This window comes from Diadema setosum, chromosome 19 (genome assembly GCF_964275005.1).
Source record: "Diadema setosum chromosome 19, eeDiaSeto1, whole genome shotgun sequence".
In the NCBI taxonomy this organism is placed as follows: Eukaryota; Metazoa; Echinodermata; class Echinoidea; order Diadematoida; family Diadematidae; genus Diadema; species Diadema setosum.
Window position 1 is genome coordinate 35705608 of NC_092703.1, and position 25469 is coordinate 35731076.

General features: G+C 37.4%; 1 protein-coding gene across 1 annotated transcript; it reads right to left on the reverse strand.

The window, feature by feature from the left end:
- Positions 1-3918: 3918 nt before the first annotated feature.
- On the reverse strand, positions 3919-16608 carry LOC140242850 (uncharacterized). Its single transcript, XM_072322601.1, has 9 exons — positions 16355-16608; positions 14154-14248; positions 11714-11761; positions 7959-8035; positions 7252-7306; positions 6617-6800; positions 6007-6122; positions 5088-5192; positions 3919-4127 (listed from the first exon to the last, which is right to left on the reverse strand). The coding sequence occupies exons 1-9, from the start codon at positions 16470-16472 to the stop codon at positions 4086-4088; spliced, it is 840 nt and encodes a 279-aa protein (XP_072178702.1). The 5' UTR covers positions 16473-16608; the 3' UTR covers positions 3919-4085.
- Between the last annotated feature and the right edge of the window lie 8861 nt (positions 16609-25469).

Here is a 25469-nt window from a genome sequence, read left to right on the forward strand (position 1 = left end):
CACCTCAAGTGATTCAATGCACGGATCAGTTTTGCATTTCTCATCAGGCTGTCTGTCCTGGACCCCGTTGCAAGAAAGTTGCAATCAATTGCAAATGTTGCTAATTTTGAAACAACCATTCTGATTTGCTCAGGGTCTGCCCTATTAAGAAGACATGCATGCAACAATGATTTTGATTGGCCAGTGACAATCAGTTGCAAGTTGCGTTTAAACGCAAAGTTTCTAGCAACGGGGCCCTGACTGTATGAGGCACACGTAAGTTTCTGTAGAGTTAGAATTGCAGCTAATTACTATTGTCCATGTTACGAAAACTGAATCAAAAAGAGCATAAGATTTATCATTATGCCTTAATATAGACTTCCATTATTCACATGATTTGTCTTCAATCAGTGTTGTAAGTCATAAAAGTACAGCCAACCATGCCCCAAGTCGAACTCTCACAACTTGAAAAATTGGCTAAATCACAGAAATATTCATTCTAGGATGGTTAAACGTGTAGTGTAAGTCTAAATTCAATCAAGTCAAAGATTTTCTTTTGTGGTCCCTTTGAATTTGACTTGGACAAAGTTGACTGTATTACACCATTTTGATCAGCCACATTTCTCTGGTGCATACACTCTTCTTCAGGAGTGTCAAGGACTATTACACATTCATCCTTATGACCATTTCATATCAAAAGCAGCAAACTAAATGCATTACCCAGAAATGAAATTGTATTCATATCATTTATCTGACAGGAAGTCTGAAGACGAAAATGCAAAATATTATAAACTTCCTCTGAAATCGTGGTTTCACTTCCTGAAATATTGTCACAAACAAGCTACCTTTAATCCGGGCAAATCTAAATTTCGATCTGTCTACCGGGTAATGGAAAAGAACATGATTACATCATCATATTGACAGATATCTCATGAAAGAACCTCACTTTTTTTCTTAATGTTACACCAAAAATACTTCATCTACATCTCATGATACTTACGAACTTACATGATATCCCAACTTTTACCTTGTCTGCAATAATTACTCCCACTGACTTCTAATCTTGCACACTGTATAATCTCAAACAGAAAGAATGGATGTCACTGACTGTGATATACCAAGAATTTATATTGACAGGTCGGGAAACAAAACAAAAAAAAATCCCACAAACTATCAGCATTGTTACAAATTTTTGAAGTATAGCACATGCTTCATGAAGTGACCAAAGAAACATTAAAAGTTCATTGCTTCTGACTGTGCCACTACGTATCTCAGTGGCTTGGAGATTCTAATTTACCCTGTTGAATGAAGATTGATTTGCATGTGCTAGCCTCTCAAATGGGACTTACTGTCAGACTGGAAGTGATCCACATGTGCAATATTCCCAAATCTGTTTCATACTCATCAAAGAATGCTTACCACACTTCATATACCATGCAATAGCACAAATTAGAACTTAGCCCATGTTGGCACATTAAACAATACACACAAACATTTCTTTTTCTTTGTATTTTTTCATTGCTTGCTTACGTTAAGCTTGGAATTGCTTTCCTTTACAAAATAGAGTCTTTATACTGGTTGCAATGATGGTCATACAACTTGATTTCAACACCCTGATTTCTAGTGTTCTGTGTTAAAATAACACACAGAATGAGAAATGACTAATGTTCACCTGACTCTCTGAAAGGTAACAGCATTTGTGTTTCCCCTCTTCTGAACATCTCCAAAATTTATGTCCACCAAATCTCATCTGAAGACAAAACCTTAACATCTCGATAAAATACAAATTTAAGCTGATTTACGATTGCACTTTGCAAAGAAAGTGACATTGTCCCGAGGAACATTTCTTTTGTATATCAATCAATTTGACCGACTTCGGGATATCTCAGCCCCTGGAAGATTACGGTATACGCCATGTACTTAGTCAACTTTTTTTGCGAATTGCAACTTCCTAACAATTTCGCGGGTGGTTAAAATAACAAACGAGCATTACATTAAGGCCGGAGAAATGTGTTTTGTTGAGTTCGAGAATAGCACCCAACTTGCAAAATTCACAAAATATATTTCACATACAGTGACAGGCGTAAGTCAGAATTAAAAAAATGATGCTATGTATCCATAATATCTTTTTCTTTCACAATAATTCCATCCTGCTGGTGGAACAGTATTACACTTAGTGTGGTGCCAAGGGCTTAGCTGTACAGCAGAAGTTAAATACTTCACACATTTTACTGAGTTCCGGCTTTTAGACTATACTGTCATCTGAGTTACCATTCTATTGAAACCTTTCAACCTTTAGCTAGGAAGAGGATTTCTATTCCACATGTTATGCATTCAGTCATCTTCATAAAAACTGATTTGTTTGGAATTCCAATGACTGATGCATTGGTAATATGTTTCACTTCTTCCATGTCCATTTACACATGGATTTCAAGGTAAGTTACTGCAGCACTGCTTTTATGCCAGATTTTTCCTAGCAACAAGGATGGTCACACGCACAACATTATCAAATACATGTACCACTGCAGTTGCTTCATCCAATTCCATGCAGTTTAAGCACAGCATTCACCAAGTACATCTAGTATTGCCTTTTACAGTGAAAATCTAGGTACATTATGTACAGTGGTGGCAGAGGTTGTATTGGTATTTGAATATATGTCTTGCTCAATAAATCACAGATCTCAGTAAATGTCAGATCTTGGTAAACACAATGTCATTGTTGCTCTCAGGCAGCCAATTCAATGAGCTTTAGATATGGTCAGAAAAATATCTGTCTATAAACATAAATCTGGCTTGGCTCCTGGAAGACAAGACCCAGGTACAGAACTTTCAGCTGTACAACAGGTTTGAATTGGCACAGAGGTACTTCTGTGACAGAATTTTCAATACCACAGTTCCACAGTTGGTGACTTTTTTTCTGATGTTGAGAGAATGACATCCAAAAGAAAGCATCCAGGCTGAGCAAGAATGTACAATGGATGCCTGATGCTAAAAACTTTTCACACTATTAACAGAACACATCTAAATTCTGTCAAAAATAGGTATTTGAAAGGCAAACCATAATTACTCATTGTATTGAGTTCATATTTCAAGGAGAGGAGAGAAACCAACATGACTTAGAAGAGGCTCGTTGAACACTGGCTATAAGTATAAATGCCAACCAGAGTGTGAGTCCAAAAAGCTATCTGATATTGTAGATACCGGTGCATATATAGTACATTTATGTGGGTTGGATAGTCTCAAGAATGCATCAAAACATTTATAGAATGAGTAGCTACATTTTACTGCAAAGCATGTTACAGTGTCTCATAAAAGTGAATGAGATGCAGGAAAGATTTATTGACCATTCCAAACATGATTTACACTATCCCCATTCTGCTATACCCTGCCAAACAAGCCAGTGGAGCTGGAGTGGTAATATCATCAACCTAGATGTTATGAACATGCAGGTATTCATCAAACTAGGGTAGCATTTCACATTTTGAGGGGAACAGCCCCAGCTCAGTTGAGGCTATTCTAATTACATAGGAGTAGATATACTGTACAGATTCATGAAGAAAACATCAAAACTGATCGACACACACATACAGACACATAGACAGACAGACACACAGACAAACAGACAGACAGCAGCACCCACACAGGTGTCGATTTGAAGGACACAGTACCATCAGTGGGTTTCCACAGTTTCCTGAATAACGCTGACAATGTGAAAAAAAGAGTTCAGATGCTCACAGAGCAGGGGCACTCGGAACAGCCTTGCCGTCAAGCTGCTGCCCAGGTGCTGGGGAGTATATGAAGGCTCATTAGGAGTACTACGCAAAGCAGCTGGCTTCCATCCGTTGAGGGTGGGGTAGTAACTGGCTCCATAGTTCAGAATTTTGACATCACATTTGCCAAAGGTCATCAAAGCCTGTCTTGCTTGTAAGAGTAGGGGGATAGGTGTGGAGTTGTTTTCAGGAGCAGATGAGGGGTAATTTCTGCCACCAGGGGGGTTCAGGCTGGTAGTAGGAGGAACTTCACATTCAGAGTGTTGATTGGGCTGGTTTACAGTTCTTATGGGAGAGCAAGTTAATAGTACTCTCTACAAGCCAGTCTACCTAGCCTCAGCTCTCTTCTAAAAATGTGATCTCTGGGTTGTATTCCTCCTGCAAAATAAAGAGGAAAGGGGAAAAATGAGTGAATAACCTGAAAAATATCATGGAGAACACACTTTTTAGTAAGAAGTTTACTAGTTCAGAATGTTTCTTTTTTTTTCATGTGGAAGATTGTTAATCATGCACAATATTCAGTAAATCAAGTTTATTTGACATCATAATTTCTCTCAACCTTTACTTTTTCTCTTGATTTCCTTTCTTTTCTTTTCTTTCTTGTGGTAGGGCGATATTACAGTCTTTACATAATAAAAAATGCATTTCCTATGTTGTCACATTTGCTGAATATGGAACTACGGAAAACAGCCATTCAAAAGAGTACAGTATACTCCTCTTAAAACGAACACGGCTATAGAGAAACTCTTGTCACAATGAAGTAGAAATTCAGTTCCTAAAATTGCTGTCTGTATATTCTATATACTTTATTGTTCGGACATAATGAAATTTTGATAAAACGAAAAAAAAAAAAAATTAAAACTGCTAGCCCTCAGGACTTTGTTATAATGGGGATGGCCTGTAGTTCATCACTAAACACTCTAAAGACCTAGCCACATTTGACACCATTCAACACAAGATTTTGTCAATGAGCATCAGTACCCTTCTTCATGAAGTCTGTGCATTCAAACAGGAGCTGCTACTGTAAAAGTGGAAACTTTAGAATGAGTAAATTTTTGCACTCAGTCAAGGAAGATGATTTTGAATGTTTTTAATTCTGCTGAATCACAATATAAAATAGTATCACATCCAACAATTGGTGTGACTTTATTTTAGTGCTACTAGTAGTTTTATGTTGCGCAAAATGCAAGAAAATTTCCAGATTGTGAAATTTCTACTTTCCATTTCTGGAAGCAGCTTTTGAATGCATTATTCTCAGTCTCTTCCGTAGACTAATTTTCCCTCAAAATGACATGTACTAATCTTTGATATTGAGAGGGTCAAGGAGTGGCTACTCACATTTGATGCCATGTAAAGATGGTGTTCCCACACACTTCCTAGACTCTCAGGGTTCTGTAGATATTGGTCTTCCTTCAGCTCATAGATTTCATACGCACACTTCATCTGCAGCACGAGATAGTTTAACATCAAGAAAATTATTGCCCCGTTTTTACCTAACTTGGAAACATTGATATATAGGGACTACAAGTGATATGATTAGATTACTGAAATACTAACTTACTGATTACACTGCAAGTTGCAGTCTCAATTCTCTCCCACAATATCCCTTTTAATCATAAAATCTCCTCAAGCACAATATCTGTTTTTAATCACAAAATCTCCTTGAGCACAATAACTACTTCAAACCTGCTCCAAAACACCCAACTGAAAATCACAACTTCTGGTGACACTTTATTTTAATGCATGGACTTTATCAACTACAGCTTGAATCATCTTCATAAATTCAATTAACTACATAAGTGCTATAGAATCACTGCTAGAAAGAAAATAAAAATTCTCAGAGTCATCCCTTACTTTGATGTTACCTTTCGGAAAAATTATATCATTCATGTCTTCTAGAGGTACATAAAGTGTAATGAAAGTTGTACACACCAAATACCAAACAAACAAAGGTAGAAAACATTATCATGAAAGCCATACTGGACACAAACCTTTAAGACTACAAGATGCCTAAACAAAACCATGCTAGTGGCATAACTGGACATTGACACCTGAATAGTAGCTGGTCCTAGCAAATGCATTGATCCACTAGGGTAAAGACCTCTTATAAACAGCAGCAACATAACTTGAATATACTAGTAGTCTTAGTATCTGTCAGAACAAGCGGTCACACTGGTCACTCTGATGACCGATGACCTGACCGTGACCACTCCATCCTGATCATAACACTGTCTCTGTGACTCACACCCCTACTCACCTGCTTGGCGCATTTCTTTGGGGGCATCCTGCCCACGTTTGTGGCTAGACCAGGGCAAAGGACACTGGATATAGGTAGCAGACCAGTCTTACTTGTGTTGGCATTGTGCTTTTGTACTAGAAATTAAAACAAAGAGAATTTGCAAACATGTCTAATTCAAATCTGTATTTAACTCTATATTGTACATCCAACTGTCTTACATTATAAAAATACACACAGAGGTAATGGCATTATCTGTTACAAACTTAATGTGCTCAACGTTCATGGTTAAGAAGTATTGTAGTATTCTGACGGCTAAAGAGGAGTAAATATGTAATTATTCACATATTTTTGAAGTTGTATTACTAAACATGTCTTGTGCAGAAAAAGATAAAAATACTGGGTGGGTGTCTTTTTTCTTGAAAAAAATAAAGGAGCCTTTTAAGCCCTTTAATACTGCAATGCTGTGTACGGGGATGGCATCCCTGCAAAGTACACAAAGGCATTAAGCATCACACTTTGGTAACTAGCAAACTGGCAATGCTTAACCCTTCGCGTGCAGATTGGCACAGAAACCCCAAAGTCCTGTACACACTGTCCAAAGTCCCTGACACAGTAAGGGTTAACCCACCTGCTATGATGACAGCTCTGAAGGCAAGGTAAGCATTGACACTATCTGAGACATCCATGGGTACCCTCATGGTAGGGGCTGATATCAGGTACTTGATGGGCGTACCCTGGTTGTACTCCTCCCATGATGTCTTGCCAGCGTTACCCCAGAACTGTTGGCAAGTCGGTGTGATGATTGCATCTCCCTGTGGGAAACAAACCACAATCATCTCACTGAGCAAAGGGGTTGAAATCACAGGGCCTATGTGACATTTCCATGATATGCACTCTTAGACTGCAGTATGTACAATGTAAGTATTCGTTTTGTTGATTCTTTTTGTCCTCATAAAGTCAAGATGTATGCCATTTGGACAGCAGTCTGCACAGGCAGATTAACTGGTAAAGCAATGTTTACATGCAATAAACCATGTGTGTATGAGAAATGTTGCAAAGATTTACTCTATCATGTATCAATCAAGGATTAATTGAAAAGCCAGATATAAAACAATGAACATGAAAAGGTAAGTCTTCTGGTAGGGTTGTGAGAGAAGAGTGAAAATGTCAAACAGAGGGCCTCGCAGTGAAAATTACTTCCTTTCCCATCTCTCCAGTACAAATTTAAGTTTAAAATGATAACAATAATAAGTACAAACTTACCACTAAAAGCTCTCCATCCTTCTCGGTCATTATAATCTCCTGTAATCTACTCATTCTGTTTGCATTGGAAGAATTAAGGAAAGAAAGTCAAAAGTGGAAACAAGAATATCAAGCTGTTGCCTGACCATAAACTAAATCATTGAGGTGGTGGTAACCGCATCATTCCTTCCAGAGTTTGTTTTTGCCTGTTTCTTGTCATTATTAGAAAGCCTTATGTAGTATACAATCTTGTTCTAAAACTGAGTTTGAATGAAAACTCTGCAACTCGGTACATGGCATATTTCGCAGCACTGTGAATATTCGTATTTGGAAAATATAAATGCACAGAAACCTCTCATCTGTGGAAATATAAACGCGTAGAGTTTACTGATATTGGTCCAGTGCAAAGACAAGAACAAATTGTGAGGGTTTCCATTTTACAATATGGTTAAAACCTTGGTGTCTGTATGCTTGACTGCATATTTTCCTGAACAATAGTATTTCCAAAAGGTCATGAGGCTCCGACCTCTATTTGTGGCCTTTTCACACTTGCTGTCAAACTTTTTACACACATGGAAGTCAGTTCAAGAATACTCAGACAGCTTCAGTTTAATAATTTTCCCAATGAGCAACTGCACAATATACAAAAAAGACAATGATAATGAAATGCAAATAATGATACATAAAATGCAAAATGAGATCTGAACGAATCACAGTTTTACACTCACAGTTGCCAGCCAAAATGTCTTGAGTATGCCAAGTCGATACCACCATCCATGTAGCCAAAACTGTTGGCTGGAGAGACCTTGGAAGAAAAATATAACAAGATGGATAGATCATGACAGCTTGTATTAGAGCAATAGTAGTGTGGGGCTCAGTGTACACTGATAATATACAAATAGTGAATGGTCACAAGTGCAATGATACCAGATTTGGCACGAGGTATCAAACAGATGAGGCACTCTACTCAATGAAGCGAAGCCAAGCCGGATAACTACACCTAGTGCACCTCATCTTTCACAGAGTGCAATATCTTGTTCCACTTGAAGAGTCAAGACCATACACTAATGTTCTATTACAACAAAGCAGATGTTGAAGCATGTGGTCCACACTGATTCTGGAATACAGTACAGAAATGGCAACCATTTTTCTGAAAGGCGAATGCTTGTTCAGTACCTGTGGCAAAGTTGCACATAAGTATGCAAGCAATCTGCTGTCAGTAGAATGAGTGACTCAGTGCATGCTAGTAACTGATGGATTACACGCGGCAATGGTATTGAACATCAGAGGTGTGCAATGGTGCAAAAACTATGAGTTGATTATCAGCCGTAGAGAGTAAATATAAATGGGTGATGTCAGTGTGCAATATCCGAAATTGCTTCACAAAAATTGTACACTCAACAGTGACCATGTACAATGTTTCTTTCAAGTGCATGTCATGTGATGAGCAATAAACAAATCAGATAGCTACATGTAGAACACAGCTATTGCCATCCCCCTCCCTGAACATACACACAATATCATCAGTATCAACTATGAAGATCTATAACTATACACAGCCCAGTCGCTGTACATGGTACGTCGCGACAGGGCTGTACGCGCGCGACCACCAATCACTAGGAGAGGCGACGTAATCGTACACGATAGCTTTGACTTTTGATACTTACGATCATTTTTGTCACCTCAAACTCATCGAGTATACTCTTCAATATTTACTCTACATCTGATGCTATATATATTCAAATGTACGTAATGAAACTTACCGAAATTGATCATCATATCCAGCATGTCCACACCGTACACAATCTTTCACGCCAGGCCAAGCTCAGATATCGGGTGGTCACGTGATGTGAATGCCCTTTCAAGCAGCGTACGCACGGTTACTAGTATAAGGTATACAGCTATAAACTGTACTGGGTTATTGTGTCGCAGACGCCAAGGTTTGTTCGACACTTTCAACGCACACGCGCTCGCCCTGGAGCACATCCGGTCACGCATGCGCATAAGTCAAGGCGCCATTTTGAATCCTGCAACGACGAAGCCCGGCGGTCAGGAATTGCGCCAGAAAGTGTCATTTATTTGTTCCACGGACTTATCGCAAGTGGTCTCCATGGACCCAGTGTGGCGAACTATTCTTCTGTAGCATTTAACGTGAGTAAAGTATTCTGTTTAAAGGAGAAAAGTATACATGTTCCTAAGTTTTGTAGTTGTGTTGAGGTTCCTCACTTCGAGGCTGCATGCCGTGCGTGTCAGACGCTGTTTTCGCATAGCGTAACAGTGTCTGGTCGGGCTAGAAGATCTAATGAGCTAATGGAAGAAAAGATAGGTTTTGTCACAAGCTGAATGCATGTGCACATACACATATCACTTGTAACTACAATACATGCTACTATCCAAATTGCACAGCACTCACACTAATTGAATAAGCACATCCATCCTTTGTGTGTGTGTGTGTGTGTGTGTATTGCCTTTACACAATAACACAAGCAGATATTACGTGTATTTATACCAGCAATAATAGGTGCCTACTCTATGTACATCATTTAACTGTGTACATACTGAACCCATTTTTTTTTTTTTTTTTTTTTTGGGGGGGGGGGGGGTCTTTTCATTTAATGCAGAAAATACACAAAACAGAAAGTCACAATTAGATTGCAGTTGGCCAAGGTTAATAATGAGCAAATATTGGTTCTTTCTGCCAAGGGACTACAAATGTAAGATAAATTTGTCCAAGCATAGCAAAGTAGATAATAATCATATGTTGGATTATTTCTCTTGTCAAATTCTACTGAAATCATATAATAGTGATATTGCATGATACACTTTATAGATAAGAGTAAATTCCACGACTTCAAATAATTGTGTCATAATGGAAGGAAGCACATAGTAAGTTTCATTTCTCTGCCAAACATCATATCAATGCAAGCTAACATTGTACATGTATCACCTTTACAACAACAAAATATTGGAATACAACTGTAAAATGAGAAGTGAAGCATTCTTTTATTTTCTAGACTTCTACAGGCATAGTAATTATCCATTCTACAGGCACTCTAATACAGCCTTGGTTTGAAGGACCCTCAGGTAATACATGGAGCACAACAACACTCATGGTCATTTCTATTAATTTCTATATCAATGGCATGACGTTCATGGCTACTGCACTGTCAATTTACAATGCATTACTGCTCAGATATGAAACACGCACATTTTCATCATCCACTATTTGCATTCATATTGGAAATTCTATTTCATTGCGATTCTTACACTACGTAGGTCTGTGATATGAGTCACTTCGTTAAATCTTTTGATGCCACATATTTTGTCATCTTGCAAAGCTATTTCATTGACTTTCTTGGCCTCACATCAGTAAATCCACAAGTAGCATGGGTTGTTTTTATTTAAGTAGGTCTGAAAACATGCTGATTTGGGGTATCAGGTGACAGAGTTATCATTTTTCTATCTTACATCTTGTCTGGTAGCATGACCACAGTGATGATTATCATTATTTTATTATTTTTTTTTTGTGTGTCCATCACTAGTTTTCTTGATGTTGACACATGAGGTGCATACATGTCATTTTTCAGTGGTTTCAGTTGTTGCCATGGAGATTCAATCCCGCTTTTGTTCCATGAATAATAAAGGGTGACAACATGCACATGCATAGACCCATAACTTAAAGAAGAACAGCAACAACAACAACAACAAAATTCTACATGGCACTCCCATATATCTAAGACTGATACAGGTGTATCTATAAAATTATTATTTTGGTGGATTAGGATCTAATTTTGATTGATGATCAGTATAAAATACTATAGTTTCGAATCTATCATTTCAGAGTATGACTATAAAAATCAGGCCTACAACTATGTGTTTATTTTGTGATGCAGGGTCACCTTTCACAATTCCCCTTGGAACTGGCCATGATGTGACACTATAACAAGCCACTGAAGTATAACGCTGCAGCAGCGGTGCAAAAAGGCCACTGTGACTTAAAGGGATTCCCCGATCCCTATTTAATGAGGATTAAAAGGTTTGCTTTATCCAAAGACAGTGACAGTTAGCTTTCTGCGGGACATTTGACTCTTCAGAAGTACGTAAAAGTACATCACAAATGACAAAAAAAAAAAAATTTATATTGATCAGAAAGCTCAAAAAGTTCTGATACTGCATCTACAGTAAATGGACATAGATTTAAAAGATTACAAATAATATGTGTGAGGTAATGTCCAATTACTCCTACTTATTGGCCAAATTTTCAGTGTGCAACCAGTGTTTGTCAATTATGATATAAACAACATCGAATGCTTGAGCCTTGCAAGGGCTGTAGAATGTGCTTAATAACATTTGAGGAGAAGGCATGAATAACATTGCAGGATTGATATGCCTGAAAGTTCTCATAACACAGAGCCCATAAAATCTATGTCTTCTTCATGGACAAAATCATAAAAAGGTATCAATGTGACATGATGATACTTACTATTGCATCAGCAGCTGGAGCATTCTTGAAAATATCACCCTCAGAGACCTACAAACAAAAGAAACAAAATATGTAAATAATGTTAAAATACTCAGTACTGTGATTGAGTCACATGGTACAACCTATCTATCATAGTTAACAAATTCCCAGCTTATAATTCATCTCTTCATGTGAAAAATTATGTTTCCTTGCTTATGGTTTAGAGCTCAACACCCACTTGAAGCTATTCTTACTAGCTATGTATCAAAGCATCTTTCATTTCATCAATGAAATAAAATGCATTCAGTGTTGACTGTACTACAGGTATGTATAATTTTGGACTTGCAATACCCTCAGAAAGAGACAACAGTTTTCTAGGTATTTTTTCCTAGTTGTTCCTCTTACCTTACCACTAACCAGAGGACAGAATAATTTTAGACCAAAATCTAAACAAACATGGTTTCCCTGCATACTTGTACACACTAAAAAATAATTACAAAACTAAATCAATGTAAGATTGCTCTGTCTGAGCCAAAGAAATGATGTTTTCATCCAAAAATTGCAATGCCTAGTTAACATCACTGAAGACACATTAGATCCTAATTCCCCCCCCCCCCCCTTATCCACCCTTTCTTTCCCATTCAGGACTCATTTATGAGTATCTATAGCAACATATTCAGTGGATATGAATACATTTAAAAAAGACAACAACAACAACAAAAATCATGTGGTCTAATGGCAGCAAGAATGTATTTTCTTAATTGCCCCGTGAAACTGAGAAAGGCATAGTAATGGAGGTTTCGTCAATCTTGTAAACAAGGTCAGTGCAATTGAGACATCAATAACGGTCTTAAAGAGTTTCATGGAACAGAATTTTTACCAAGTGTAACAAATGCAATCAATATTAGGGATTGTCTTCACTTCAATGTAGAGGATGGTTTAAAAAAAAAATGCTTATTTACAGTGTAGTTGAAAATGCCTTGATGAAATGTGCAAACCAGTACTTGAATAATAATAGTATTAGAAGTACAGTTATGTAGTCATAGACGATATAATAATGAAAATAGCACTAATAAATTTGATAATGTACAACCTGATACATATTTTTACACATTCATAATAACTTTATCATTGCCACCTCATCATGTTTATCAAAATCATGAAATGACTGTAAGAACAATGCAAAACATTTTAATCACAAATCAACAATTCAATACATTTGTTCAACACATCTTCGAGGTTAGTTGCAAACATCCCCTAACCTTTAACACATATTGTAACACTAGCAATCCTGAGCATCAATACCCTTGAAGGCATACGTGCAGAGCTACAGAAACAAGTAGTTGGAGTCACAGATCTCACCTACCTGGCTGTACTAGGGTTTATCCATCTAAACCTTATCAAAATTTTTCATGACTACATTTCCTTTCTTTTTTCCTCTAAGAATGATGACAGCAAAACCACATCCTGCATGACAACCCACTAACACATGATCTTGTGGTATCTTACACCATCTTTAACGATATCAAATAAATAACAAAACAAACGTGTAAGGAGTGATATTAATGGATTACAAGGTCTATGTATGGAGACTATGGAAGGAGAGGGGAGGGGAGAAAGGGAAGGGCTATGTCACTGTCTGTACCCTCCTGAGGCATCTAGGCAGTTTGATTTACCGGTAGCTACATTTACCCCTGTGTCAGGATCTACGATTGTAGCTGCTATGTCTGGCTGCCCACAGAATGACACTCTGTCAATTGGTGAGACATTATGGTTGACTCATTGTCACACAGAAGCCCACTGGTCTACACTGACTCATATGCATATGTAGACACACATGAAAGTAATACAAAACACAGACACATTTAAGGATCTGTTCCATGTACTTTAGATCTTGATATAACTCCTTCCCTTAATATCATAAAACCAGAAGACATATACAGTTTGTGATATTACACTTTATATTAGTTAGCAAATCACAATCTATTTATTGTGCACTAAAACTGGGCATTGAAATCGTTACAGTTGATTTTTCAATTGTTTTGGCAACATTGGTTGTTTCTCTCTGCATGACAAACTCAACACTTTTTAGAAGTTCAGCATATTTGAGCTTTAAAGTGCTTCCAAGGACCTCTGAATCATTTAACCTTTGCTTTAACAAATGCTAATAAACAAATACACATGATAAAAAAATGTGAGGATTTACAGTGTAGTATATGTCCAATGCACACATTGCATATGTTCTGTAGAATTGAATCAGTCTTCATTTGAACAGTGCACAGAGTAGTGTGAGCATTTTACTGGAAACATTCTGAACATTATAAATTGCAAGAAACACACACTCATGCAGCTAAATATCGATGGATGAAAACTGAACATTTCATGGAGTATTACATCATAACATCTTATTCTGACAGAAACTACCGTCCATCATTCCTAAATAGGAGGTGAAAGACCTTACCTCTACTTGGTCACATCCTTTGAAAACTTCTTTCCAAGCTTGTACCAAGTCTTTGTTAATGTCCCGCAGTTTGAACATCACACCAGCAGGAGCAGCTAATATGGGAAGAGAAATTCAGGAAATTTGAATTCATATGAAACACGAAACAATTCCTCAAAAAACTACTTTACCACAGTTTCGTATTGGACTACACCTCTATCATACGGAGTTGATATCTCATGGAGTGCGTATAGAGAACACTCAATAACAGATACAACGTCCGAACGTGTAGTTATAAAAACACGTTATTAAAAAAAGTACGGTACATTTTGTATAATGTTTACATGAATAATGCTAAAACTATAATAGTATCATGCATGTTGGATATTTAAAACAGTACTGTACGAGCTGAAATTTTCGCGGTGGTTTTATTTTCGCGAATTTCGTGAATCGCCTTTGAACCGCGAAAATAACAACACGTGAAAATAACCACGCACAAATAAGTAAGTTCAGTTAGACCCTCGCAACCGCGAAATTAACAACACGCGAAAATGTCCTCCAAGTAGCAATTCGCGAAAATATCTGTACGCGAAAATTTCAGCTCGTACAGTATTACAGCCCACTGCAAATTTTCTAATGTAGCCTGTGACCTTTAAATACAGACTTTGTGGAAAGTCATGACTGTTTGACATTAAAAAAAAAAAAAAAAGTGACAAATTGATTGATCTATCATTTTGTTTGTCACACATACTTAATCTGCATTATGAACACCAAGTGAAAAAAGGAGGAACTAGCCAGGAATTTCAACCTGTGTCACCTCCTGCTTAACAGGCAGCTGCACTACCACTGAGCTACAGCCAGTTCATCGCAGTGATGTAATAATGTTTGAACAAATACCAACGTAATTTTATACCTCTTCTCTAATTCATTCTTTCTTGGTCTTATTCATAACAAATTAGCCTAGACTACTAAAGGTGAGCTATAAGAGTGGAGGGAATAATGTTCTGCAGAGAGTGTATTACAGTTTTCTTTTCTTTTCTTTTTTTTTTTTTTGGGGGGGGGGGGGACAAATACTGTGATTTCATGATTCATTGTAGTATTGAAGCCTAGCCATTTTCTAGCTGTTGATGTCACTGACTGATTGTTGTCCAGTGTATGTAAATGTTCCTGGGTACATTGTACCTTGTTTACAACTCCAAGACACACAACAACATTCACAATAGAAACTAAAACTTGATATAAAATAGGATCATCATTTACAAAATGCATCCGACATTTATACTTGCGTAGATCCCTATGATTCTCCCCTACCAAAAGAGTAATATTGCCATTGTCAAATGAATACTTGATTTTCTTCTTTCTTTCTTTTTTTCTTTACTTCCCATTCAGAGACAAAATATTGTAGAGTATATTGAACTGTCTATTGATGTTGATTTGCAAGTGATTAGGTTGTGGCATTTTTGTCCGCATACCCACTGAATGTCATCATCATCTTTTTCTTTAAAAAAAAAGAGTGCTCCAAGTTCTATACCAACCAATCAGGTAGGTGTATAATAGTGCATATATTGTATTTAAAGGCTGACCACTACATCAGTTTACCCCCTGCTCTTTGCAATGAATGGCTGAAGCAGAATCTTTTCCATGTGTGGGTTGTGACCTTCACACATGGGACCTCCATTCCACTTAATCTGAGAGACACAGTGCTTTGCTATGGATGGCAATATACGATGTAAAGTGGACTCCCATTTAATATAATGAAGTCCTCAGGACTGGCAGTTTTCTTTCATTGTATCGAAGTTTCATAATAACTGAACAAATAAAAGATAAAGAGCTGACATTGTTTGAGTTTGGATTTTTACTCAGTTGTAACCCAAATTTCATTTGTTAACCATGATCGTTACAGCAGGAGTGCACTGAATGTACATTGCAATGTTTAGCAAGACTCACTGGGCTTTGGACCTGAGTCATTTGCTTGCAAAGCAGATACTGTACGAGCTGAAATTTTCGCGTACAGATATTTTCGTGAATTGCTACTTGGAGGACATTTTCGCGTGTTGTTAATTTCGCGGTTGCGAGGGTCTAACTGTACTTACTTATATGCGCGTTGTTATTTTCGCGTGCTGTTATTTTCGCGGTTCAAAGGCGATTCGCGAAATTCGCGAAAATAAAACCACCGCGAAAATTTCAGCTCGTACAGTACGCTACTGACTGAGTCTACCCACCTTTGACCTCAATTTTAGGACTGTTTGTCTGGTCCACCTGTGGCTTCTTGATGAGAATATCCTTTCTCTTGATGCCGGTCTTGATGTCAGAGGAGTCGAGTGAGAGAATGCCATCCATGCTGAAATGGCCTCAGTGTCCACTTATCTGAGAAGATGCTTTTTTTTGTTTACCTCAGTCACACTTTTCTCTTTACCTCAGCAGGGTGCTCAGAGAAACGTTTCTCTTTGGCACAATGTAGAGCTTGACACCCAAATATTGCTGTGGGTTACATGCACCTCAACTTCATCTGAAAGAAATTTTTACAAGATAGAATAGACAATAGCATCTGCATTTTTTAATTATGGTTAAATTCCAATTCCATTTTACATGCATAAAAAAATTCTACAGACTGACTAGTACCATAGTAAAGGAGATTAGAATTTAAGTAGAGCATGCTGAAATGGGAAAAATTGTCCTTCTGCTGGTGACTGTGTGGGAATTTAACCCTCTGAGTCAAGACAGCTTGACTGAGAGAGCTGAATCTACATCTAAAGTACACTAGGTAAACAATTCTGTTTGCGGCAGGTTGCCTATTTCTGGCAGGGACACTTTCATTCCAGACCTCAATAAAACAGCTAATGAACATCATGTTTGCTTAGTTCCACTTTAGAACACAAGCAGGAGTAATACTCACAAGTATTATGAGAAGTGACACCTGATTGGGCCTTTTTATCAATGAATAAAATGGCCCCTAGCCTGCTGTAAAAATAGGCACCCTGTACAAAGTCTGCTGCAAACGGTGTTGTTTAGTCTAGTAAAGCTTCAACTAGCTACTACTATGAAGACTACATGTACAGTGTAGATTTAGGCATTTTTCAGAGAAACTTGAACAGCAAACAACAATATTGTCAACGAGATAATCATGATACGATTACAAGACACTTTTATCATCAGACATAGTCATAGAATTTCTACAATATGATATATTCTAGGCCTCTAAAAACTGTAGTACTGCATGTGATAGACAGAAAAATCTGTCTGTCCAGAGGAGTTTTTTCAAAATAATTTTTTGACAGTATGGCTCTCCTCCCATGCAGCCAGCCCAGACATAGTCTCGTCTCCACAGAACATATTATCCCCGACGACAAGATAAGATACAAACCGTCTTTCAGTCAATGCATGTGAGTGCATGATTTATATTAGACAGCAAGCTGACCAGCCGGCATATCCAGCATGCAGCAACAATGGGCAATGACTGAGTAAATACTAATTCTTGTGCATAAATGTGCACAACACTGACACTTCACACAAAAAAATGAACGGTTGCCTACCACGTCTATCTGTTACTACATTGTTGTAGTGTTAGACATCTTTATTTTGACGTTGAAATGGGCCATGAATTGATTGATGGGATGCGCTTGTAATTCTGTATTCAGCCTTTAATATTATTAACGTTACTGGTAAACCTTTCTTAAAATCTTAGCCCCATTGAAAGCTGTTGAACACGGGCGCGGACAGACCGTAGATATCTATCGGCAGGCATCCTCGTTTCGCCGTATGAGGACTCTGGCTGGATTGATACTAAAATTAATCATGATAGTGAGCAGACACACATGGATACATGTACAAACAAGTGCTGAGTGGTTGTGGAATACGCTACGAGTCACACACACTATTACTGACTGTACTGTAACGTCTACTACCTTACACGTTTTGCTCAAGAGAGTAGAACCTTATATGTTAATAATTAGTTATCGTAAATTGGTCACAAAATTCATACAGATATAAGTGAATAAAAAAAAAATGAGCAGAGGTCAGTAACTCACCTAATGATAAAGATGATAAGTCATTTCAAATCATCTATTACAGCGAGGTCATGATTGCTCGAAGAAGACAGTGATGTTTCTGCCTGATATCTTCGGTTCCACACACTATATTCCTGATACCGACCCACCACCGTATTATACGTACATCGTACTGTCGGTACGTAAACTTAAATCTACGATCGCAGTGTGCAGAATATCATACAGTCATTTACGTGGTGTGACAGCCCTAGTCCTGTGTACGTGCGCAGCTGTATATATGGCAAGCCATGAGTCCAATAATTCCAAAAACAATATTTATCGATGAAAACAACAGTGTTTTCGATTGATAAAGCAGTATTTAACTGCGCTTTATAAACTCTGTTCATCACACATGACACAATGTTTTATGGGAAATCAATGTTTATGACTGATAGATAGCGTTTTTTGCCAGATAAAACTAGATACACAGTAAATTTGGATAAACAATTTTCTTTCGCTAAAATACTGCCTGCTGTAGCTATTCTGCTATTCTATTGAAAATACATCGAAAACAATGTTTATCAATGAAAGAGTTTTTCATTCACTGGTGTTAAAGTGGCATTCTGTTTAACTCGAGCTGCACTAAATCACACGATCTGATCGACATGCATGACATTGACGAGACATGGCATGTAGGCCTACCGGCCTCTTAAAGCTATTAGTCGTTCTTCAATCTTCTTCTTCAATAAGATGAAGATTCCGTTGATTTTTTTTTTTTTGGGGGGGGGGGGGAGGGGGGAGTGTTTGTTTGCTTATTCATTTTATTTTTTTACTTGATCGTGGAGTTGATTTTGACTGAACAAGAATATTTTTGCTGAAAAGTTGAAATATTCGTAAGCTTTTTGCAAACCTATTATTTATCTTGATATTAATTTGATATTTCTTCACAAATTTGAATGTTTATTATATACATCAACAATCACGAGAGAGTTTTTTACTTGAAGAGAGAAACCTACAAAGTTAGAGCTAAAAACCCCATTTTGGCATTAGTAAAATGGAAAAATGTGTTCAAGAGAGAACAGGAAAGCTGGGTGATTGCTCACAACTGAAGTTTTATATATAAAAAATAAATAAATAACCTTAGAGCGCGCAAAAAGTAATGCGCGTACCAAATAGGGGCTGAATGCATTGTAATTTTGTGTGTGCATTCAGTTAGTGATACATTTTCTCCGATCCACGCGCCATACATGTACACATGCACAAGGCAGCGCCTGTAGGGTACATATGTATTACAGTGCGTATCAAAAAAAAAAAAAGAAAAAAAAAGGTAATCCAACTTTGGAGGTCTATTATTTTAGAATTGTCAGCTATGGAGAGCGCAATGTTGGTTGTGAGGAAAGGGGAATTCTTCCTCTTTCCATTGACAACAACGACAAATTGCACTTTTTCCAAATTTGTGTGTTATTGTGAAGGAACAATGCATGTCTCACTGCATGGATGAGATCTGTCATTGAAAGTGCATGGTCAAATCATCAGGCGAGCCTGCACGACTGCAGGTTCGTGTTTAGGGTTTCTTCTATAACCTTTCATGGTTCATAACCTTCAACATGACCACGTTGTCGATAACTTGGTCCTTCCCATAAAGGGTAAACCATTATCCATTTTCACTCTTCATATTCAAGACATGCAGTTCATTTTTCATCCCTGTAAGCTGTGTGTTGAATATGAACAAAGAAAAATGGACTATATTGGTTGGCCTCTGTGAGAGTGACCAAGTTATCGGACAGATGGCCATGTTAAAGATTAATATATGGACCATAAAAATGTTAGGAGAGACCCTAAACACAAAACCTAAACACAAACCCTAAACACGAACCTGCATTCGTGCATGCCGGCCGGTCTCTTTGGCCACTTTCGTTGACAGATCTCATCCATGCAGTGACACATGCATTGTTCCTTCACAATAACACGCAAACTTGGAAAAAGTGCTATTTGTCATTGTCTTTAAAGTTCATATGCTCAGTCATGAATGACATTTGTCAACATTAGGTATCAATGGAAAGAGCAAGAGTTCCCCTTCCCTCACAACCAACATTGCACACTCCGTAGCTGACAATTATAAATTGTAGCCCCTCAAAGTTGGATTACCCTTTTTTGATACGCACTGTATAACCACAAAACACTCCTTTTGGTATCCAAAATCGTCATTAAGCTAGTCACTCTAGACACTCCACACTGGGCAACATTCAGCTAATCTCTAACAAACATTCAGGGCAAAAAGGGAGAGGCAGAAGAAAGAGGTCCTCTCTCAGTGAGTTCCGGTGGTAGACTGATTCCTTATTCAGAACCCACTGGGTTCTTTTCATTTACATATTTAAATCATAGAGTACGCAGACTAATGAAAATGCTATAAAGAAAAGAGTGTGACCTGAGGTCAAAGCAAAGAAAGAACGAATGGAAAGTAAAGATGAGGTGATCATGAGCTGAACTTAAACATGAATGGGAACAGAACAAAAGAATCATGAAGTGTGGAGGACTGGAGGTGAGTGGAATGTTAAAAAAAAAAAAAAGGGACTGGAAAGTATAGGCACCAGAAGGAAGGGGAAAGGAATTGGGATGTATGAGAGGCTAAGTGTGAGAAGAAAAATGCTAAGGGGCATATACGGAAAAGAAACTGTAGATGGATACCTAAAAGGAAAATTGAAATTTAATACAAATATAATTATCTTTGGATCATGGCGCTCTTTCACTATAAGGAGCCTAGTATTAGTAGCAACGAAGCAGATGTCATCATTACTAATCATAAATGAGCACGCTTTGACACACTTCTTTTTTGACAGTCAAAAAAAACAAAAAAAAAAACCCGCCAGGCCAAAATAATTTGGTAGGGCTTGATCGAGTAGATCTAATCGGCAGTGGGAACCCACTATTACATGCCACATGCAGCCGGTCAGACTAGGCGCTCTCTCAATAGCATGCCCTATGAAATAAGTTAGTATTGATCACACCTATGATAGAATTATGATTGCACCAGTCACGTATGGTGTCTTACGACCATATGCAAATAACTGTGTTTATCGATAAACATCGTTTATTGAGTGAGAAGCAGATTTTATCATTATGAACTGTGTGTAATCGGTGATAAGCGTTGATTTTCACGATAAACTCTGTTTTATAGTCGAAAAACAGTGTTTATCGGTCGAAAACCGTTGTTTTGGAATTGTTGAACAAATGGCGCGCCATATCTGCGGCCTCGCGTAACATACGTGCGCGTACCGTATCGCGTAAAAGATAGTGGAGATGTAGAGAGAGCGCCTGGGCTGGCGAAGTCGGTCGGTCAGCAGCACGCGCGATAAGAGTGTTCGATATTACTGTATGATATGGGACGTCGTCATAAAGGTCACGGACGTGTACTGTGTTCTCAATGCATACGACCAACAAAAATGATGAATAAATCCTCGTGCCCCATTACATGATTCAGAATAAGCTACAAAAGTTATGAAAAAATGAAAGTCGTTTTTCAACTCTGTTTCATCCCCCTCTCCTTTTCTTCTTACTCTACCTCCGAGTGCGTATTATAATTCACACTGTCTATTTGCCTATATTAATGGGAATAGAACAATATAATAATTATTAACACCTTCAACTGAAGCTTAGAATGTGTACCTTGGCTTTATACCTCCTATATGGACAGAGAGAAAATGCTGGACTATCCTTTCCCCTCAAATTACTGTTGTTTTTTAATGGTGTGGGAGTTAAAGGTCCAGTTTACCTTTGGGAGCAGCGATTTCAAAAATGTTCAAGATATCACATTTGATACATATATGTAGGTCTGTTGTGTCACAAAACATCCTACCATGTAACATTTTCGCAATAAATCCTAAAATATAAGGAGATATCAATGCTTTTCTCAACAAACCGTAACTGTATACGGTTTAGTCTGGAAACATTCTTATTTTAACTATTGTTCAAATTTTGCGTATTTAACAACACATAACATCAAGTATACATATTTAAATTTTTACAGTGGTTGTTTCTATACCTGACTCACATTTTAGAACTATTTTCAAGCACTAATGCTGGGTTTTTGTTTCATCTGCAAATGGTAAATTATGCCTTTAAACTAAGGAAATCTGAATTTACCCGGCCCCTACCCTCTGCCCAAACAAACAAACAAACAAACAAACAAACAAACAAACAAAACCGTAGCACATTTTCATTTGCCACTCCTACGCTCCCTTTTCTCAATTTCAACCAATTTTGGCGTCTTCTTCAAAAATTTATTGTGAGCATTTTTACACTGAATTTAGCGACATCCGATATTGCTGGGTGCCATGGCGACCGTAAACAGACAACCATGTCGATCATATTTGGTATTTTTCTGTTCCATTATCAGTTAACAATGCCATCATGGTGGATGAAGGGGGTTTCTGGGCTGAAATTTAAAATATCAAGTAATTTTGATTGTGAATGGCCCTCAAATGGTCGTCTTATTACGTAGTTCGTTTTCCATGTTACATAGGCATCAAACAGGGTTGGGTAAAGGGCCTAATAGAAATATTAAAAACAGTACGCCTATTTTCCTACGAATATCCTTATGTTTTGAGATCAGTCTTGAAACTTTCACACAAGTTTTACCTGTGATAGTTTACAGTAATATAATAGTAATATCTTTCTTTATCATATTTGTTATATTTGTATATTGTTTATGATTTTGCAATAAAACTCTTCATATGATACCTACTAGTATCCTAAACACTGTGTTATCATACGTTATACAAAAGTCTATTTCTTCAAGTTGTCATGTAGAGTATTGGTAGTATTGTAACGAATAGCGCCCCCACGTGGTGACCTAAAAAATTCAACCATAGCAAATAGACAAAAAGTGGAGTTCGACTTGCGTTTCTTTTGTAGTAAATAATAATACTGATTGGTCTAAAGATAATTTAAGACACATACTGGGGATAGCGTATCCATCAGTTTCTTTATTGTGGTGAATAGCGCCCCAAATGGGCAACCCTGAGAAATCTAGATAAGCATTATAAGGTCGTGTACAGGTTCAGTTCCTCTGCTTATTGGCCAAATATAATTATGGCAATGACTCATCAATCTAATAATCAAGACATTAAGCACAAAAACCTGATTTTCAGCATGTTGATCCTGGGTATTTCTTTATATTGCAGTGTTATAGGGCTCACACCCGTAAATACAAGGGAATGCCCCAGGCCCCTTCACAAATTCGTACCAAAGATACCAAAATAAATGAAGAAAAAATTGATTAAAAATCAATGGTGTAGTTTGGCAAAAAACTGAATACCTGTAGATATTGAGTATGAATTCCTCTACAAATTACATTTTGGTTGGAAGATGAAAGCTTTTCTGGTGGAATTTGAGGGGACTATATTTCATTGGGTACGTGTACGGAAAATGGGTGATTTTTTGAGTGATAAGAACTCGTAGTCTGGCTTTGCGGACCCCTGGACAGAATTTGAACTGAATTATCCACCCTGAGAATTTGATGGATGAAAGGGTATATCTAACTTATCCAGGTTAGTGAAGCTGAAACACCTCATTTCTCCCAGCTGTTTTACAGAATTTTTTGAAATTTGATTTTTAACACACATCCCTATGGGGAAATATTTATGGGTGTGAGCCCTATATTGCAGTGTTATATTGTAGTGAGTAGCGCCCTCACTGGGTGATCTTGAGACATTTTAAATGTAGGGTCATGTAAAGTTTGAGTTGCTCTACCCATGTGCCCTATATCACGGTGATACATGATAATAAAGAAGTTATACAAGAAGCACAATGTGCCTCATAAATATGGACTTGAAGTCTCTTATATAGCTTGGGCTTTAGGGATAAAGGACGATATATTTTTGGTTGAGATGTGGGATTCAGCTTTAAAATCGGTTTTGAAATGACTGAGAGAATATTATCCAAAAACAAAGTAAAAGAAATCTAAAAATCTAATAAAAGGTGGGTCCCACTTTTATAGGATCGCTTTGTTTTGAATATCTCAGCCATTTCAAAACCATTTTTCATCAAAACTTTGAATTCCTCTTCATAGGAGGTTTCTCACAATCTAAAAGAAAAGAAAATCACCATGAAATAAAAAATGTTGGAAACCTGAAGCCTCATCTCAACTAAAACTGTACCATCTCCATCATTCCACGGCTAACGAGCAACAATGCTACCCACTTCTTCGATCTATGATATGAACTATACCTTGTTTGATACTGAAATATACTACTTGTTGCTATATGTACGAGTATGGTTTGGTACAACAGATAAATAATTGTATATTAAATCAAAATACTGGTGACTGTATATTGTGTGTGTAATGCAGCTTAACATACACAGAAAGTATAAAGAAAATTTCACAATAAATTGTTTCTCATAATGATGAAAAGTACATATTCCCTACACTTGTTGGAATTACTAACAGAAGGGTTATTCAGTAGTTTGTTCGTATTGCTTTCTGAAAGCTCTTTTATTTTGCCATAGAAATATGAAAAAAACTTGTACCCGGTAGTTAATATTATGCACGAGACATCACAGGCTGTATTTCTTATCATCCAGCGATGGCTCACATGCACAGAAACTATAAATAAATACAAATAAAAAACTGTATTTTTGAACGATTTGCTCGATTTTTCTCAAAATTCCACTCATTTGTGTTCTACAAATAATAACCGCTGCATTCAACATATGTCCCGCTTTCTTTATACCTATACATATAGCAAAAACATTTTTTGTAACAGTTACAGCACAAAACTGAATACCTAGATTAAAGATAGCTTTACACACACAACAAAGTAACAGATAGATACAATGTAAAAAGGTTAAATGAACTTAATAGTATACTAAAAGCAATATAGGGCCTGTATATAATAGGACCTTATAATGATGAAAATTGGCAGTAGGTTCAAGACTTACACGAATTTTAATAGAAAATTCGCTAGGAGTATAGCATTATTGGTATAAAAGTTAAGCGCTCAGTGTTTGAAAATGGAATAAAGCATTCATTGTTGAGATCTATCTGCAAAACAGCTGATGGCATGACTGAAACGCGGGTTCTGTGATGGGTGCGTGATACGTGTCCGAGCGTTTCCTCTTGTGTAACGGACATGTTTATTATAATCTTGTGATCAGTCTATGATGTATTATGACAGATGAGCCAATAACAGGCCCTAATAAGCAAATCAGAGTTTGGACTGAAAAACAGACCTATACACTATCAGGGTGTCGGGTGCAGAGAGTTGTATACATAAGGCATGCAGCGCGCTAACCGATTGAGCATGCACTCGGTGATATTGTTTCTTTCCAATTGGCAATTGCACGCGATTCC